The sequence below is a fragment of the Oryctolagus cuniculus genome, chromosome 2 (genome assembly GCF_964237555.1).
Source record: "Oryctolagus cuniculus chromosome 2, mOryCun1.1, whole genome shotgun sequence".
Lineage (NCBI taxonomy): Eukaryota > Metazoa > Chordata > Mammalia > Lagomorpha > Leporidae > Oryctolagus > Oryctolagus cuniculus.
The window spans coordinates 20,401,217-20,420,821 of record NC_091433.1 but is presented as its reverse complement, the minus strand read 5'-3'; the positions used below and the strand labels follow the sequence as shown (position 1 = coordinate 20,420,821).

The following is a 19,605-nucleotide window of genomic DNA, read 5'->3' as shown; positions in this document are numbered from 1 at the left end:
GTTTATGGCACCCGGTCTACAGCAGCCTGAGCTAAGACCCAGACCACCTGCCAGTCAATAGCAAAACCTCAGGAAATCTAAAGGGCAACTAGAACTTTTGAGAGAGGAAGAAGACATCATCACCAATGCTGAGTTAGCATGACTCCAGTCTCCTGAAGCAAAACTCCTGGTATCTTTATCTACCTGAAGGCATTTATCTCACGTAACGTTCAATAAAGTTGACAAACCTTTTCATCTTCCCACTGAAAAAAATTACACTCTTTCCTGTCTCTACAGGCTGAGCAGGCGTAAAATCTCCGCGTTTCTTCCTTCCCTTGGATCACTTTTACAAACAGAAGAGTGGGTCCTAGTGCCAGAACAGGAAAAAACATGTCAAACAATTGCCTACATCAAATCCTTAGGAGTCACTGCCCCTAAAATGGGATTTGGTTTTATGCACAACATTTCGTAATTAAAGTCAACACTATTTCATGAACTCTTCTGTTGCGGTCACAACCTTCTGGCACAGACTACTTAGTACACGCCCATTTTTGAAAACCGGTCTCTCCAGAAGGAGAACGCCACCATCTGTCTAGCTCTGTCCGCGCTGTGACCGTCATGAACCGGGGTCCTGATGCTAAAGGGCAAGGAGGCGCCCTGAGAATCCAGCGCTCTCCATCTCCCTCGCGGTCATCTTTTCAGTGAAACCCTGAGCTTTAACTTGGACACACCCTCTCAAAGAGGAAAAGTGGGGCTCGTTTCCAGGCAAGAATCCATCGCATCCCACCCCTAACTCTTCTGTTTGATAAGACAGCAAACCAACAAATGAAATCCCCGAGAACGCCTCTCCCTTGCATACGCTCTGCCCATTCCCCGCCCTGAAAACAGAGAGGTAACAGCACTGGCGCCAAAAGCACAACACTGGGGGACAGCAAACGGCACTTCTGAGCTCCCCACGGCCCTGACGCCACAGCCCCGCAGCCAGGCTGGGCCCAAACACGGACCCACCGTGAGGGCAGAGCGGGGCGGGGGCGGCAGGATCCGAGGGAAACGCCACCTTCACTCCCCAGCTCCCCTGTCTCCCACTGCTGCCTTGTGCCTCCAAAACACCAAGCTGGTCCCTGGGGGCCGCCATCTTCCCGCCGCCGTCCCGAAAGCCTCAGTCCGAATCGAGGAGGAGGAGGAGAAAGAGCGGCGCCGAGCGTCCGAGGGCTCACAGCGCCCCCGCGCGCCTTGGAGGAATTGGCTCCCGCGGCCGCGGAGGCCACGCCCCGAAACCCAGGGCCCGGCCCTCCAGGGGCTGCTCCGAAGCGGCCCCTAGCGGTAGGGCTGGCAGGCCGCACGTTGGACCTGCGCGGTGAGATCACCTGTGTTCTGTCTCGCTCTGAGCACCTGCGGTCTTCCGTAGCCCAGAGAGCAAAAACTGGGTCGGGATTTAAGTCCAAACCGGCAGCGCCACCACCAACAGTCGCTGAGAAACAGCGGGAACGGCTGCCGTGGCTGAAATGATGGAAAGAGCCTCCTTTTGTCAGCGTCACAGCCACACTGTTCTCGGACTTCTGTGCAACGATTGTACGTTGCACACCCATGTAATTGCACACCCCTTGGCATTTAGGCATCAGAACGAAACTGTCCCTACTTGCCGATGGCGTGATTGTCTCTGCAGAAAATTCTAAGGAATCTACATTTTTTTAAAATTCCAGTTTTTTTTAAAGATTATTTATTTATTTATTTGACAGGTAGAGTTACAGACAGTGAGAGGGAGAGACAGAGAGAAAGGTCTTCCTGCCGTTAGTTCACCCCCAAAATGGCCGCTACGGCCGGAGCTATGCTGATCCGAAGCCAGGAGCCAAGTGCTTCCTCCTGGTCTCCCATGCGGGTGCAGGGCCCAAGCACTTGGGACATCCTCCACTACCTTCCCGGGCCACAGCAGAGAGCTGGCCTGGAAGAGGAGCAGCCGGGACAGAATCCGGTGCCCATATGGGATTCCAGCACTGAAGGCGTAGGATTAGCCAAGTGAGCCACGGCGCCAGCCCTAAAAATTCCAGTTTAAAGTGAGTTCCACAAGGTTGCAGGATATGAAATAAGCATACATGATGCACTGTTTCTATATACGGACAATGATCACACGAACATTAAAATTAAAGATAGAATACCATCTATAGCTGTTCAAACAATCTACCACAATATGCAGGACTTGTGAACCGAAAACTACAAAATACCGATTAAAGATAAGTCAAGGGGCCGGCACCGTGGTGTAGTGGATAAGACCGCTGCCTGCAGTGCTGGCATATGGACGCCAGTTCGAGTCCCGGCTGCTCCACTTCCAATACAGCTCTCTGCTACGGCCTGGGAAAGCAGTAGAAGATGGCCCAAGTCCTTGGGCCCCTGCACCCGTGTGGGAGACCCAGAGGAAGCTCCTGGCTCCTGGCTTCGGATCAGCGCAGCTCTGGCCGTTGCGGCCAAATGGGGATGGAAGACCTCTCTCTCTCTCTCTCTCTCTCTCTCTCTCTCTCTCTCTGCCTCTGTCTTTCTGTAATTCTGTCTTTCAAATAAATAAATAAGTCTTTAAAAAAAGAGAGAGAAGTCAAAGGAGATCTACATAAATGTAGTGAGAGACTGTGTTTATAAATTAAAGGGCTAAATGTAATAAAAATACAAGTTCGGTACATACAGGTTTGCGTGATTTCCATCAAAATCCCAGCCACAGTTTTTTGAAAATGTAGACAATATTATTCTGAACTTTACGCAGAAAGGCATGGACACAGCTAAGATAATTTTGAAAAAGAGTAATACAGTGGAAGGACTCTGCCTAGGAGTGTGTGCGGTTGGCGGTTTTGGCGCTGTGCGACTTGGCAAGATTCCGAAGCCACAGGCAGAGACCTGAGCTGGGGTGGCCCCCGCCCACGGAGCTCGGTCCCTGGACTCTGCACAGCGCCAGAGCAAGCCGCTGAGCTCCCTGGAAGGCTCGAGACGCGTCGTGCCTTGACTTCAGCCAGAGAAGAGGCAAGTGGCTCTAGAACATTCCCAATCCCCACATCTCCTGTGCAGAAGGCGGTTGAGGCCACAGGCGTGTTCTACAGCGGTCACGGGACCATCTGCTTTGCCTTCTGGGAACAGAACCTTAGCTGCCCCCGGGGTGGCAGCCCCGCCCCAGCTGGGGCCTTGTGGTTTGAGAGGCACAGAGAAGGCAGAACGGCCTGGGCTAGCCTGGGGCAGCGACTTGGGCCTTGGCTGGAACGGCTGAGAAAGAAGCCATACAGTTAGGATTGTGTCCTCTCTGTCGCATCCCTGATGTTGACACGACCCGAGTCAGAGGGTTCCGCTCTCCCATGCAGCCCAGGGTTGGTTCACACAATGGTGGTTGACTGATCCAGGCTCACGTGGCTGGGGTAACTCGGCTCTGCTCTGTGTGCGCCCCATCCTCTTCCTGGAACCAGCAGGTCGGCCTCAGCATAGCTTCCCCGTGGCGGTGGTGTATGCACGAGAGAGCAACGGCAGAAACAGACCAGCTTCCTGAGGGCTAGCCTTGGAACCGTCACGATGTCCCTCCCATCTCATTCTTTCCGTTCAAGCAAGTCCCATGGCCAAGCATCGCCCAGCCCCGTGGTGAAGGTAGAGAATTAGGAAGAAGCTGAGGGCTGGGGCCTGGTGCACAGGCTACCATAGGAGCACTGTTCACTGGGTTGACCAGATGGCCGGTGGCAACACTGCCCACCTGCCTTAGTGTGAAGCCAAGCTGAGGACAGCAGACCTGGGCGGTGAGAACATGAAGGCTCCATGAGAGCATGTTGATTGCAGACACATGAACCAGAAATTGCTCTGTCTCCCCAGGCCAGCGGACACGGGCTTGGGCGCATCACCGTCCCCCAAGGCTGGCAGCCCTAACGCACAGGGATGCTATCTGTCCACAATCCCTGCGGGCCTGCCTGCTCTCCCCACCGCCTTCCTCTCTGGTCCTTGTGCAGGAACCTGGTCTCTCCAGCTGCCTTTTACCTTGCTACCCCCACGTCAGCCCTCAGGGGAAGCTGTCAGGCCAGACGAGCAACAAGAAGGGAATTCTACAAAGACTCCTCCCGCTCCAGATCCCGACTCTCTGCTGAGATGTGTATGAAGCCCCTGACTTCCTCTCTGCTTTAATGCCTACATAAGCGAAAGGCAGAGAGACAGAGAGAGAGAGAGAGAGAGAGCACGAGAGCGAGCTCCCATCCACTCTTCACTCCCCAGCCTGTAGCGAATGGGATTGGGCCAGGCCCAAGCCAGGAGCTGGGACTGCATCTGGGTCTCCAGTGTGGTCGGCAGGGACCCAAGTACACGAGCCATCACTGCTGTCCCCCAAGATTAACATTAGCAAGAAACTAGAATTCAGAACGGAGCCTGGATTTGAACTAGGCACTGACATGGGGTGTGGGTGCCCCAAGCTGAATCTTAAACACTGTGTTAAATACCTGCCCCTCTGCTTTTTTTTTTTTTTTAATAAAGATTTATTTATTTATTTGAAAGGCAGAGTTACAGAGAGGCAGAGGGAGGAGGATGAGGGGGAGAGAGAGAGAGAGAGAGAGAGAGAGAGAGAGAGAGAGTCTTCCATCTGCTGGTTCACTCCCCAGATGGCTGCAATACCTGGAGCTGCGCCCATCCGAAGCCAGGAGCCAGGAGCTTCCTCTGGGTCTCCCACACAGGTGCAAGGTCCCAAGGACTTGGGCCATCTTCTACTGCTTTCCCAGGCCACAGCAGAGAGCTGGATTGGAAGTGAAACAGCCGGGACTCGAACCGGCGCCCTTATGAGATGCCGGCACTGCAGGCCATGGTTTTACCCAGTACACCACAGCGCTGACCCCCTTTGTTTTAATTTCTGACAGTAAAGCCAGCCATGCAAAACCTTGCTTAGGAAAATATGGCTGGGGAAGGACTTGGATACCGTGTCACCTTCCTGGGACCACCCCACTGACCCAACGCCCTGAAACGTAAAAGCAGCTTTTGCTAGACTGTAGTTCTCTCCCCTTAACCAAGAAGCACCTGGGGTCAGCAGGAGCGGAAGGCTCCGGGAAGCTTCTAGAAGGCCTCTAGCAGCTGACGAGGCAGGGAAGGACTCTCCCGCTGAGCTCTTCGAGGGCTCGTGGGCCTGCCGACACCTGGATTCAGAGCTCCCGTCTCTGGAACTGCGAGATGATGAATTTCTGTTGCTTGAAGCCCCTCAGTATGGGCACTTGGGAAGCGAGTTCGCCTCGTCTGCTGCTCCGTGTAGCTTTTTCAAATGGATGAATAATTTTTTTTTTAAAGTCATGCACGAATCTGGCTGTCGGCTTCCTAGGAGCAGACCAGTTCGCAGAGTGTGGTTATCACAATGCATCTGGACTAGGGCTGAGCCACAACGTGAACCAAGACCCCCCCAAGTGCAGCACCCAGGGTTGTGCTGCTGTCTCTGCGGTACACCAGACGGACCCGATGTCGTGGGATGGAACCTGCTGCCCACTCCTTCTCCTCTGGGGCAGCCATTCGTCCCCAGGAGAGCTCAGCCAGCACCCCTTCTGGGAGGGCCTCCGAGCCCGGGATTGGGTGTGAGGCTCCTGGTCTGTGCTGCCGTGGATCCTGCGTGTACGCCAGTGGTGTTCATTAGCATCTGACTGCAAAATGGCCGGCTCGGGTCCCGCTCCTTCGGGAGGAATGGGGCCCTGTGTTTCTCTTACGTCACAGTGCTGGCCCATAGTAGATGTTTACTATGTACCCATATTTATTAACTAAATGAGAATGATAATCAGATTCAAAAAGTCAGGGAACATCTGAGCTGGAAGGAACCACGAGGTCATCAGATCTGGTGGTTCCCACAAGGGTCAGGCCACGACCTGAGGGGGATTTTGGGAATACATGGGAGTGTTTCTGGTCTCCCTGTGATGGGTCTACGGCAGGGCTAGCTGGGTGTTAAGTGAGCTGTAATGGTTAGGACAGTCCCACTGGATACCCCACGCACTTTCTTAAAAAAAAGTTTTATTTATTTGAAAGGTGGAGTGATAGAGGAAAGAGAGAGAGAGAGAGCGAGCGAGAGAGAGAGCGCTCTTCCATCTGCTGGTTCACTCCCCAAAAGGAGCTAGGAACTCCGTTTGGGTCACCATGTGGGTGGCACTTGGGCCATGTCTGCCTTTTCCCAGGCACGGTAGCAGGGAGCGGGATCAAAAGCGGAGCAGCCAGGACTTGAACCGGCGCTCAGATACGGATGCGGCAGGCAGTGGCTTAACGCTCTGCACCAACAATGCAGCTCCATCCCACACACTTCTAATGCTCAGACACAAGTGTGTATATAATGAGAACCTATTTAGAATTACTTAAGCCTAGACTCTGTGATTTACACAAAGTGTTTCTTGTGCAGTGTTAATATGTCTGCATATTCCAGGAATGCAACTACTGTGTACGTCAAGGGGAAATTATGCTGTGTTTCGTCCAGTTAAAGTCACTCATCATTGAGGAGAAATCACATGGCCAGCAGTAATAGCTCCTGCTATTCTGAGTCCAGCTGGCCTGTATCTCCTGCATCCATGTGGAAATACCACAGCGGGAAAGGCCACGGAAGCCTTGCGGTTCTTGTCTTCACGCAAGAAAGGATTCAGGCCTGAGACAGAGGGGGAAGTGATAAGGCTCTCCTGGGGATAGGGCACCTGTCAGGATGGAAGGGACAGAGAGCGCCCCGCGGCTGGGACTGGGGGAGAGCGAGGTTACGGGGTTACATGGTTGAGTGGAGAGAATACACCAGGGCAGGCGGCTCAGCAGAGAGGCAGAGGGCTGAGCTCCGTCTGTTTGGACTCCCCAGGTTTTTAAGGGAGTCTCCTCCCCCTCTCCTCCAGGACAAAGGATGGGGAGTCCTAGCAGGAAGGGTTTGTTGAGTGAAAATTAGCAAATTCCTCCCCAGATTTGCTGGCGCAGGCAAAGTAGAGGGGCTTCCCTTAGGGCGTCTGAGAAGGTTTTCTTGCCCCATGTTCTCAGGTCAGGGAACCCATTTGGTCCTGAGGAGAGAGAATTCCCCTGGGAGCTTCCCTTGGGGGCGGGCTGGGCGCACCTGGGAGGTTATCAGGGTCCTGGGAGGTTATCAGGGTCCGAGCAGGAATTAAAAGCCAAAATGCTGGCTTCCGCTGCAGCAGGTGCTGGTCTTCAGACCTTTCTCGCACACACCTAGGCTCAATCTCCCACTTCCTACCTAACAATTACATTCGTCATATTCATAATTGTGTCTGAGTATCACGCCAAGGCCCAGCCATCACCACTCTCCCCATGCATCGGCGGCTTAGCTGGGGGCTGGCTGGCTGACGCGACACTCAGGTGGGCAGTGCCGTGCAAGCATGGGGAGCTGGGCGGGCTTGGTGCCTGGCTTGGGTTGGGGCCGGACCTGCCCCCGTGTCTCATGCGGCACCACAGGGAGAATGGGCAGTGGCTTCTCCTCTCATGATTGTGGCCGAGACAGCAGGCAAGGCCCACTGACCAGCACATTCCAAGGCTTATTTCACTCTGCCAGCTCTTACCCTGGCGAACCAGGGAGTGCACCTTGCCAGGCCCAAAAGCAGTGGGTGACAAAGAAGCAGGCCACTTCTCCTGTGGAGGTGGAAGGAAGAAGGAAGGTACACTTTTTTTTAAATTTTATAGTTGGTGAACTCAAAAGGCTTCCATAGCCTTGGCGACTCATGACAAGAACCTAGGGTGATTACTGATGCCATAATCAAGAGTGTCAATTTGTTAAGTCAACAACAGGAGTCACTGTGCACTTACTCCTCATGTAGGATCTCTGTCCTTAATGTGCTGTACATTGTGATTTAATGCTATAACTAGTACTCAAACAGTATTTTTCACTTTGTGTTTCTATGTGGGTGCAAACTGTTGAAATTTTTACTTAATATATGTTAAACTGATCTTCTGTATATAAAGAGAATTGAAAATGAATCTTGATCTGAATGGAAGGGGGGAGGGAGAGGGAAAGGGGAGGGTTGCGGGTGGGAGGGAAGTTATGGGGGGGGAAACCATTGTAATCCATAAGCTGTACTTTGGAAATTTATATTCATTAAATAAAAGTTTTAAAAAAAGAAAAAAAAACAAAAAAAATTTTATTTAAGGTATACAAATTTCATGTATTTCATATATACAGATTCAGAGGCTGAATATTTTTGAGCAAAAATTCTAATCTACCTCAATGATTCTACCAGAATAGTCGATGTCAGCCCCGGTTCCAAGATGTCACATATATACAGAAAAAAAATCAGCTTTGCCTTACATATCTTAAATGTAAAGGCACTCATTGTAAGGACATGCCTCTGACAATGACATCATTATAACAGCCCTGTAGTCATGCCTGAGTATTTACATAGGATGTATAAATGCATATAATGTACAATGGATAAATGTATAAACAGAATACACTGAAAACTTTGTATGTTTTACTATAGGTAATTCTCCTTTTTTAGTGTATCCTTTTTATTTATTTTTATTTAGCATTGGGTATTTAGGTAGATCACACAACCTGTGAATTTCAGGTCAAGGAGGTTTGGAAAGTATAGTGAAATAAAAATTAGAAAAGCCCATTGTTATGGATTAAAGATTAAAACGGAAGGCGTCCACTGACGTCTGTGTCACCAAACTGAAACTCAGCTGTTTACCTGACCTTCTGAAAAATCAAGAAGAAAGAGCTGAAAGCCAGGTTTCCCAGACAGGCCGGTGCCCCTGGGGATAATGAGGCTCCCTGTGCCTTCATCTTTATGCAGAACAGGTAAACCTGGTGTGAACCAACCACTTACCGCTCCACTCTTGCTTCTGTCCCCGCCCTACAAGGAAAGTAACCTGGACATGACACTTCACCTTCTACTTTGGTTTCTGCCTCCAGCCCCTTGCCTGCTTGTTGGAACCTGGACTCATTTTGTGCAGTGAAGGGCTGCCTAGTTCTAGACTTGAAGCCAACCAGGTTGTTCCATATCAAACCATTACACTTTCATCCTTGAACAGTATGTTTTATAAAACAGGGGGCCCTGAGCCCACCACGGTTGGCCACCGCCGAGGTAGTCAAATCCAGTTCAGTGCAGTCTAGCGCAGCTCAGTGAGTTCAGTGCAGATCAGATCTGAGTCCGTGCCCTTCCTTTCGACTCCTGTTCTCCCATCCACGGGTTACGTAACTCCAATGTTTTCAACATCCCTGGGACTTCCTCAGGTGCACTATACAAACCATTATCTGTATCTCTTCGAGGAAGTGGCTGGGAATTCAATGAGAGCCCCCGTGTGACACTCAGGATCCTGGCAGGACACAGATGGCACACTCGCCCAGGTCATGGAAGGGTGTTTCATCAAGGGACTATTTGCCAGGTTGTGGGCAAGGTGAAGGTCAACCACTCAGGGAACGGGCGTCACCCGAGGGCTCTTTGCAGCCTTCCGTCCGCAGGGCCAGGGGAGACAGCAGTTTGTGGACCCAAGAGGAACAAGCAGGTAGAAAGGGCAGCCCTACCGGAGCCGTGGCCAAGACATCCTCAGGGGGAAGCTGGGTTGTTGACCTCTCAACCAGATTTCTCTCAACACCCCCCCCCCCACCATTTCTTACACTGTTTTACAGGTTTCACCCTCAACCTGGCCTAACCAGGTGGGGACGGAGCAGCCGAGCAGTGCCTATACAAAACGAGGAGGTCTATGAGCTACCGACCACAGCTGGCTCCAAAGTTGCAACTCCGGAAGCTGAAGCTAGAGAATGAACAGGAACAGAGGAGCTGGATCGCTTTAGGAACCGAGGGGTCTGAAGAGTACAACAGCTGTGGCTTGGGCAGGGGGCCAGCTCGCAGGGAGGAGCCGAGGTTTGACAGGCTCCGGCCAACCCGGGGCCAGCCTGCGGGATGCCAGGTCTGCACTAGACTGCAGGTTCCACAGTGTTACAGACCTAGAACCAGAGCCAGCTTGGGGAAAAACAAACAAACAAACAAACAAAAAACAAAACAAAACAAAAAAAAACACAAAACCATAGGGCCACAGGATGCAACCTTGATGACCTGTAGATCATTATAATATCATTATAATAAAATTACCATGGCTGACACTCCTACTCTCGTCATGCACCTGATGCGATACTGCTGAGATTTTTCCAAAAAGGGGTGGGGGGCTCGGAAATGGGTGGTACTCAAGCTCCACCAAAAACTGTCCATTTTGAATATTCAATTACCCCACCCTAAACATTACCCTTATGCTTCCTGATACTTAAAAAAAGGACAGCTGAACCTTGTTGGGGATTTTTTTTTTCTTAGTGCTTTTTGTTTTTCTATATTTCACTTGCCCACACTTTTTTTTTCCCCAAGATTTTATTTATTTATTTGAGAGGTAGAGTTACAGACAGAGAGGGAGAGACACAGAGAGAGGTCTTTCATCTGCTGGTTCACTCCCAAATGGCCACAACCACCAGAGCTGGGCTGATCCAAAGCCAGGAGCCTGGAGCTTCTTCCAGGTCTCCTGCCCAGGTGCAGGGGCCCACGCACGTGGGCCATCTTCCACAGCCTTCCCAGGACATTAGCAAAGAGCTGGATGGGAACGCCGGGCCCCCTGCACTTATCTCTTGAGTGTGTCTTTTCTACTTTGTTTTAAATAAATCCTGCTTTCTTGTACACCTTTATGTCTCTTCCTTGAACTCCTTCTTGCAACAGGGACAAGAGTCTGGACCAAGTCTAGCCAGGGCCACCCCCAGCACCGTACTGTGGTACACGGTCCTACCGTGGGCCCCACCAATCAGAAACAGCCCTGGTGGCCACAACCCGACTTCTCTTTCCGGGTCCCATCAAACTTTCCCCAGACCCTCAGTCGGGGAGACAGACTTGCGTTGTGACCCATCTCCATGCTGGCCGGCCACAAGGATAAAGCCTTTCTTTTCCCCGAAAGACTGCGACACAGACTGGATGCGTGCCTGTGGGGCTGGGAAGCCGCCTCACTGAGTAACAAGGAGGGAGCTGGGTGAAGAATCCTGTAACCTCACTCTTGGCCTTCCGGACCCCGATCTCTCTTCTGTTAGAGGATTCGCGTCTCAGTCCAGTTTCTGTTGCTGTGACAAACACCACAGACTGAGCAACCTACAAACGTCGCTTATTTGGCTTGTGGTTCGCGAGGCTGGGACGTCCACGTGGCCTGCCACATCATACCACGGCAGGAGGGCAAGCGAGGGCTTGGGAGAGGGACGGGAAGTGTGGGGACTGAACGCACCCTTTCTGTAGGGGCCCACGCCACAGTCACCAACCACTCCCGTGACGGTGCAGTTCAGACACTGTGGCACTCCAAATGGCAAAAAGCTAGGGGACATGGAGGTGGCTGATGGCGCCACTCACAAAGGTCAACCTCCCAGAGCAGGGAGCAGGGGGAAGGGTTCGAGGGGACCAGAGGAGAAAGGGGAAAGATGTCCAGAGCAGCACGGAGAACGCCGAGCACACGCCTGGCAAGGCACGGAGTTGATACGTGGTTGCCCTCCTGAACAAGTAAACACACACGGGCACGTACATAGCACGGACTTACGAAGCTCAAATAAGACCATCAAGCCTCTGTTCAAATCTACCTGAGCTCAAAGGCTGTTTCCACACCAGATTTCTGCGGTGGATGGCTTGTCCTGAGAACTACTATTTGCCCTCAAGACAGACGGAAGGGAGGCTGGCTTGTGAGATTCGGGCACCGTGCACCTCGTGCAGAGCCAGCCAGAGCGGCTGGATAGGTAATTGCTTAGAGGCTACGCCAGGGCAGTCACCGCCTTGTTTTAATCCAGCACTTCACTTTCAATGCAGTTCCCGATTACCTTTAAGTATCGCAATCTAAAACAAACATTTGAAGGGTAGAATAACTTTCCGGAATGCTCCCAGAGCCACACAGAGAAAAAAAGGCAGTGTTCAGCCAGCCTTGGGCATCAGCATCCGGTTACACCGGTTCCCCTCAGCCCTAGATTTTTATACAAGGCAGGACCACCTGGTCCCTCTGCTGCCTCTGCAGCCCTCTGTGGTTTCAGGAGACTTTGCTGTCGCCTGGGAATTGAGTCACCAGGGCCTGGGGAGCAGCCAGGGCTCCCGGAGTCGCAGGAAGAGCAAACACAACTCTTTGCTGACAGAGATTAGCTGCTGCTTTTTGAAATCACATGCTTTCAATGTCCAGGTCTTAAAAAAAACAAAAACCCACAAGGTGACACGCAAAAAGCACTGGCCACCGACTGCCAGGCTAGTGTGTCAGCAGTTACACCCAGGTGCCAGAGGTTTATCTTTGGAAATGTCGCATCGTTTCTCACAGACTCAGGTTGAGGTTATTGTCTGATTAACCCCACGTGTGTAATGACACGGCCACTTCAAAATAGCTCTAGGATTCCAAATGCGTTGAAATGCTTCAAGAAAGATGATAGCAAATCTAGAAATGGACATGTGCACTTTTGCCCTTATGCAGTAACCAAAGCCATGAACAAAGATGTGTGCCTTATTTCTTCACCTCAAACCCCAAATCAAAAAGTGCCATCGATACACACAGATGACAGCGGCTCTTCCGTCAGGTGACTATAGAAGGAAAACACTCTGTACCACATTTCCCACAAACCATACCTCATTTCATCCTGATGCAAACCTCTGGAGAAGCATTAGCTCGTGTATTTGACACATGGAGAAAGAGCTGGCGTGGGAGATTACAAGGTCTGCCCAAGGACACCTTGCTAAGATGGAGCAGAATCGGGATTTAAACTCAGGTTCCTATTCCAAATCCCAAACTCTTAAGGGAACTGGCAAGAGTACTGTCCATACTCAGCATTTATTGAAGAAAAACATTCTTTAGAATGTATGTTTACAGCATTTTGAAATGACGGATGATAAATCTATTCGCATTGCTTAGTGGCAGAACAGAACTTTAAAACCTAAGGATTTATTTTCTTGGAGAATTCCTGATGGGTCTTCTAAAATAAGTGAGAATTTATTTACTAAATAAGACGATGCTGGTTAAGCAGCAGTTTGCTCAGATAAATGCACTTTTGTTATGTATTTTATGGTTCGGCTCACGGGACTGATATGGGGGAACCAGACGGGAAGATTAGGTGGGACCAGGTGAGTTGGAATCACAATTTCTGCCGGCCCCGCATTGCAACTCTATTCCCTTACCTGTCAATTTAGTATGCCCACTTTCCCATGATGCACTTGTATCTCTTCCGGGACCAGGAAGAAGCAGCAGCCCTGATGGCCACATGGAAGTTAAACTCTGTGTGGAGGCTCCATGAAACCTCCAGAAAGCCTTAGGCACACTAAGTTCCACTCCACTTGTATATTCAGATAGCGCACCACCCCCTTAGCTCATAAAACAGACTGATAATATGGGCGGGCCCTTCTTTCCTGCTGGGCTTTGGCCTCCTGCCACTCTCCGTCCTCGTGCATGATGGGTATACCCCTTGTGTGGTGGTCTACACTCACCTGTGAATGTATATCCCATCTCTGTCACTGAAGTAAATCCTGCCCTCACTTGTGCTCTCTATTTATAAATCTGCTTTGAATTCTTACCTCTGGGAGTGGCAAGAACCTGGAATAAAGGTTAAGATACTCGGGCCCATAAGAGGACCACTGAACATCAAGGGCTCTTCACCTGAGAAGTACCAGCCAAAAGCAAAACAGCCCACACCAGTGACAGAATGCTCAGAAGATTCGAAGTGGATTAGAAGTCAAATACTACTTTGCTGCGAGGTATGCATTTGGTCCCTCCAAGATTTTATGCTGCGTTAGTATCAATCACAACTGGGATTAGTACAACTGCCTGATGGAAAATCAAAATACTACCACCAGGCTGTGATAACCGAAACAGCATGGTACTGGCATAACAATATAGACTGATGCAACAGAATAAAGAGCCCAGAGATAAAGTCACATGTTTTTGGACCACGGATCTTTGCCAAAGATGCCAAGAACACAGAATGGGGAAAGGACAGTCTCTTCTGTGCTGGGGAAATTGGATATTCACCTGCGGAAAAGTGTCAGACCCTCATCTCACATCATGTGTAAAAATTAACTCAAAATGAGAGGGACTTACATGGAAGATCTAAAGATCTGAGATTGTCAAACTACTAGAAGAAAACAGGAGAAAAGCTCGTGGTATCGGTCTGGGACATGACACCCAAAACACAGGTAACAAAGACAAAAAGAAATTGGCAGGATTACGTCTAACCAAAAGCATCTGCACAACAACAGGGTGAAGAGACAACATACAGAACGGGAGACTGCGCTTGCAAATCATACATCTGGTAAAGGATTAACTCCAAGTAGTGAAGAAAGTCAGACAAACTCAACAGTAAGTAAACAAATAACCGGATTAAAAAACAGGCAGAAGGCCTGAATAGACGTGTCTCAGAAGAAGCCATACAAACAGCCATGAGACACATGCAAAAACGCTCAATATCACTTGTCACCAGGAAAATGCCAACCCAAGCCACAATGATATCAGAGAGAGGAGATTTTTGTGACTCATTGGATGAAGCCACCGTCTGCCATGCCGACATTGCCTATGGGGGCCAGTTTTTTTAGCTGCTTCACTTCCAATCGAGCTCCCTGCTAATGGCTTGGGAAAGCAGCAGAAGACGGTCCAAGTGCTTGGGCCCCTGCACCCACATGGGTGACCCAAATGGCCACAATGGCCAGGGCTGGGCCAGGCCAAAGCCAGGAGCCTGGAACTCCATCTGGATCTTACCTTACTCTGAACGTGCAATCAGGATCTCTTTCCCTTTGCTTAACAGCAAACTCCCTTCATTGTCTATCATACTGACAGCCCTTAACAGTCATTGGCTTGCCTGTTGCATGGTACCTGCTATCCCATAACACTTATCTTTGCTAAAAATCAGCTGAGTTTTTTAGGGTCCCCGATAGAAGCAGACAGAAGTGTCTGCAGCCAATGTCGTAACTACAATCTGTGGGGATCAACTCAGACTGATGGGGCAGATGCCTTCTGGTTGATTACAATGTAAAACGACACACCCCAGGGATGGCCCGGTGATGCACGCAGAGGTGTGATTTGTTAAGGCACGCGCTCAACGAATTTTCCACTCCCTTTTCCTTTGCACCTACTTTCGCCTGCCCCTTAGTTTTACCCAGCTCCACCCCATTTACTCAAACACCATAAATTCCCAAACCCCTTCCTGAACAGAGCTTGAGTAGGGTTCTGGTGTGAATTTGCTTGAAGGCCTGCTAGAATAAGTACTCACATTCTCGGAAGGCGACTCCAAGGGCTACGCGTGGTGCTGGCATCCCTTATCAGAGTGACAGTCTGAGTCCTCATTGCTCTGCTTCCAATCCAACTTCCTTTTAATTCACCTTGGAAGGCAACAGCAAATGGCCCAGGTGCTTGGATCCCTGCACCCATGTGGAGATCAGAATGGAGTTCTTGGCTCTTTGCTTTCCAGCAGTTGGGGTCCTTTTGGGAATGAACCAATGAATGGAAGATCTCTCTCTCTCTCTCTGCCTGTTAAATAAGCCTTAAAATAAAAATGAGCCCAGTGTTTTTCTAATAATAGTAGTGTGTGCGTGAGTGGGTGGGTTGCATAGCAGGGCATCAGTATTTGAAGAGTCCAAGAGCTGAAATCATAATTTACTGATTTTTGTATTCCTACTACTTTTTTGAGGCTCTGGCATACAATAAGTGCTCAATGTTTGAGTCCAGACTTATACCTATCATAAAAACCATTATTCACTCAGGTTGGGATTTTAGGAAACAAAAAAGGGGCTACAACAGCAAATGCACGTATCTGCCATAAATGAGAAATGAGCTTTTTGTTGTTCTTGTTGTTGTTCACAACTACATGGAACAGAACCCTCAGACCAGTAATGAGCAAGAAGTGTATCTTGGTAGTCAAAATAATTATTAGAAATCGAGGTTGAAAAGCTCCAACACTAAATAAGGAGACAGCCTATCAGACTCACTTCGGGAATCATTCAAAGGTGGGTGAAGAAGCCAGCGCCGCGGCTCACTAGGCTAATCCTCCGCCTTGCAGCACCCGCACACTGGGTTCTAGTCCCGGTCGGGGCGCCAGATTCTGTCCCGGTTGCCCCTCTTCCAGGCCAGCTCTCTGCTGTGGCCCGGGAGTGCAGTGGAGGATGGCCCAAGTGCTTGGGCCCTGCACCCCATGGGAGACCAGGAGAAGCACCTGGCTCCTGCCATCGGATCAGCGCGGTGCGCCGGCCGCAGCGTGCCCGCCACGGCGGCCATTGGAGGTAAAAGGAAGACCTTTCTCTGTGTCTCTCTTTCTCACTGCCCACTCTGCCTGTCAAAAAATAAAATAAAATAAAAAGGTGGGTGAAGACTTGGAGTTTGAAGACTGGGTTCTCCTATCTCAATCTGCTGTCAGGGTAGACCAGAAGAACAGTGAGGGTGGTGGCTAACGCACGCGTAGATGCCTAACATCTTTTTGCTTTGGTTGGTGTTGGGGATCGAATTGTTTCTGGCCACAATTCATTTGTTGAAGTCCTAACCCTCAATGTGACTGTATTTGGAAACAGGGCCTTTTAAAAGGTAATTAGAGTTACAGGAGGTCATAAGGATGAGGGAGGGTCTAATTCAGTATGATTCGCTCCTTAGAAGAGGAAGAGGGATAGGAGATGTGTGGTTTCCTTCATCAGTCAGCATGATTTTGGAATTCATCCCTGTGCTGTGTCCATCAGCTCACACCACGCTGTTGCGTGGATTCTCATGCTGCTCATCTTTTCACCTGCTGGTGGGCATTTGTGTTGTTTCCAGTCTAGAGTATTACAAAAAAAAAAAAAAAAAAAAAAAAAAAAACAACCCTGAGTCTCCCCCTTTCTTTCCCCCATCCTTCCTAAAAAGCCTGCCATGAACACTCCTTCCCCTTTCTTCTCACTTCCTCCCTTTCCTTCTCTTTTATTCCTTTCCTTTTTCCTCCTTGCTGCTACCTCCTAGGACAAGGATTAGTAGGAAGCTGGAATTGGAACTGGGAAGCGGGAATGCAGCTGGGACTTGAATTTCGGTTCTCCAGCAATGGACGTGTGCATTTTAACGGCTGTGCCAAATGCCCACCCCACGACTCTTCTGTTGCTACTGTTGCACTTTCACAATGACTAATATTAAACATATGTTCACGTGCTTAATGTCCACTTCCGTATCTTCTCTTGGAAAGAGTCTGTTAACTCTTTGTTTCTTGATTAGGAATATTCTTGAGTTGCAAGATCTCTTTCTGGAATTCTGGATACAGAATCTTTATCAGATATGTTTGGCAAACATTTTCTCCCAGCTTGTGGCTACAAATTTCTTTTTCTTAAAAGTATTTTTAAATATCAGAGGTTTTTAATTTTATGGCAAAAATCCATCTTACCATTTTTAAAATACTGGGGTGTGTCATTTGTGTCCTGAGAAATCTTTGCAAACCCAAGGTCACTAAGATTTTCTCCTAGTTTTAGTTTTTGTGAACTTTTTTTAAAAAAAGATTTATTTATTTATTTATTTATTTGAAAGGTAGAGTTAAGGTGAAGTGGGGTGAGGCAGGGTGGGGAAGATATCTTCCATCCTCTGTTTCACCCCTCAGATGGTCACAATGTTCAAGGCTGGACCAGGCCATAGCCAGGAGCTTCTTCCGGGTTTCACATGTGGGTTCAGGTGCCCAAGTACTTGGACCATCTTCCCCTGATTTCCCAGGTGCCTTAGCAGGACACTGGATTGGAAATAGAGCAGCCACAACTCAAACTGACGCTCACTGCTATACCAACATTGCAGCCAGTGGTTTAACACAGCTAAACACACCACACCACACGCTGGCCCCTCTTTGGAACTTTTTAAAGCTCTTTCGGGTGGATGTTTGTGGTTAAGGTGAAGGTTTGCCTTTGAGTGTGTGTGTGTGTCTATACGATCTACAGTTAGTATAGAACTGTATGTTGAAAACACTACCTTTTCTTTTTTTTATTTTTTTGACAGGCAGAGTGGACAGTGAGAGAGACAGAGAGAAAGGTCTTCCTTTGCCGTTGGTTCACCCTCCAATGGCCGGCTCGCTGCGGCTGGCGCACCACGCTGATCTGAAACCAGGAGCCAGGTGCTTCTGGTCTCCCATGGGGTGCAGGGCCCAAGTACTTGGGCCATCCTCCACTGCACTCCCTGGCCACAGCAGAGAGCTGGCCAGGAAGAGGAGCAACCAGGACAGAATCCAGCGCCCCAACCGGGACTAGAACCTGGTGTGCGGGCACCGCAAGGCAGAGGATTAGCCTATTGAGCCACGGCGCCTGCCTACTACCTTTTCTTATTGAGTTGTTTTGGCACCCTGTTGAGAATCAGTTTACTGTATGTGTGGTGCTTTATTCTTTTTTAAAAAAATATTTTTTTATTTGAAAGGTAGAGTTACAGAGAAGCAGAGGCAGAGGCAGAGGCAGAGAGAGTCTTCCATCTGATGATTCACTTCCCAAATGACCATAATGGTCGGAGTTAAGCCATTCCAAAGCCAACAGGAGCTTCCTCTGGGTTTCCCACGCAGGTGCAGGGACTCAAGTCCTTGGGCCATCTTCCACTGCTTTCCTAGGCCACCAGCAGAGAGTTGGATCAGAAGTGGAGTGGTTGGGAATCCAACCGGCACCCATATGGAACGTCAGCAAAACAGGCGGCCACAGTGCCACAGTGCCGGCCCCTATGTCTATCTTTACCCCAACACTACACATGTATAAGAGCTTTATAAGTTTTGAGATCTTTGTTCTTCTTGTCCAGTTGTTCCAGCTAAAACATTTTCATACACATTTTACAATTAGCTCGTCAAATTTTACAAAAATCTCAGATAGGATTTTGGCTGTGTGTTGAGTCTATATATTCAGAAGAACTGAGGGTGCATGTTTGCTGCAACTGCTTGGGATGTCGCCATCCCACGCTGGAGTGTCTGAGTTCAAGTCCTTCCACTTCCAATTCCAGCTTTGTGCTAATGTGCACCCTGGAAAATGGCAAATGATGGTTCAGTAGCTACATGGGAGACCCAGAATGAGTTCTTGCTCCTAGCTTTGGTCTGGTCCAGTTCCAGGTACTGCAGGCATTTGCAGAGTGAACTAGCAGATGGGAGATCTCTGTCTCTCTGCCTTTCAGATAAATATCTTTGAAAAAACCTGGGAGAACTGACGTCTTAATTTTTAGCAACACATAAGCATGATGGACTTCTCATTTAAATCTTTCCACCCTAACGGTCCTTTATACTTCGATGTAGAGCTCTTACAACATCTTTAGTTGGATTTATTCCCAGGAACCTGATGTTTTGATGTTGCTGTAAATGGCACCTTTAAAAATGTTCTAACTAATATTACTTGCATACAAAGCTTGAAAAGTTCATGTATTAATTCTAACAGTGATCTGTACATATTACATTTTTCTACATGCATACCTATATCATCTATAAATAATGGGTTTTCTCTCTTCCTTTCTGGTCCTTACTCCTTTTACTTGTCTTTCTTGCCTTCCTCTGATGGTAAGGCCCTCCAGTCTAATACTGGCTAAAAACAGTATTAGTATTTTTTACTGGGTAAAAAACAGTGAGGGGCACGGGCATTGTGGAGCAATGGGTTGTTGCTGTTTGGGACACCTGCATCCCGTATCGGAGTGCTAGTTTGAGTTCTACCTAAGTCTGTTCTGATCCAGCTTCCTGGCTAATATACCCAGGAGACGACAGAA

The 19,605-nt window shown here is 49.2% G+C and overlaps 1 protein-coding gene across 7 annotated transcripts in view; it reads right to left on the bottom strand.

The window, feature by feature from the left end:
- The window catches only part of ZCCHC4 (zinc finger CCHC-type containing 4), a 59,950-nt gene extending 58,791 nt beyond the window's left edge, over nt 1-1,159 (bottom strand). For 6 of the 7 annotated variants that reach the window (XR_001795666.3, XR_011386205.1, XM_017350564.3 and 3 more), the window contains exons 1-2: nt 988-1,159; nt 228-346 (exon numbers count right to left, since the gene is read on the bottom strand). Coding sequence is in view for 5 of the 7 variants with exons in the window: in XM_017350564.3 (XP_017206053.2) it covers nt 228-346; nt 988-1,114 (246 nt within the window). In the remaining 2 variants the exon portion in view is untranslated. The remainder of the gene's footprint in view (nt 1-227; nt 347-987) is intronic. The other variant, XM_051842243.2, reaches the window with a different exon arrangement.
- Between the last annotated feature and the right edge of the window lie 18,446 nt (nt 1,160-19,605).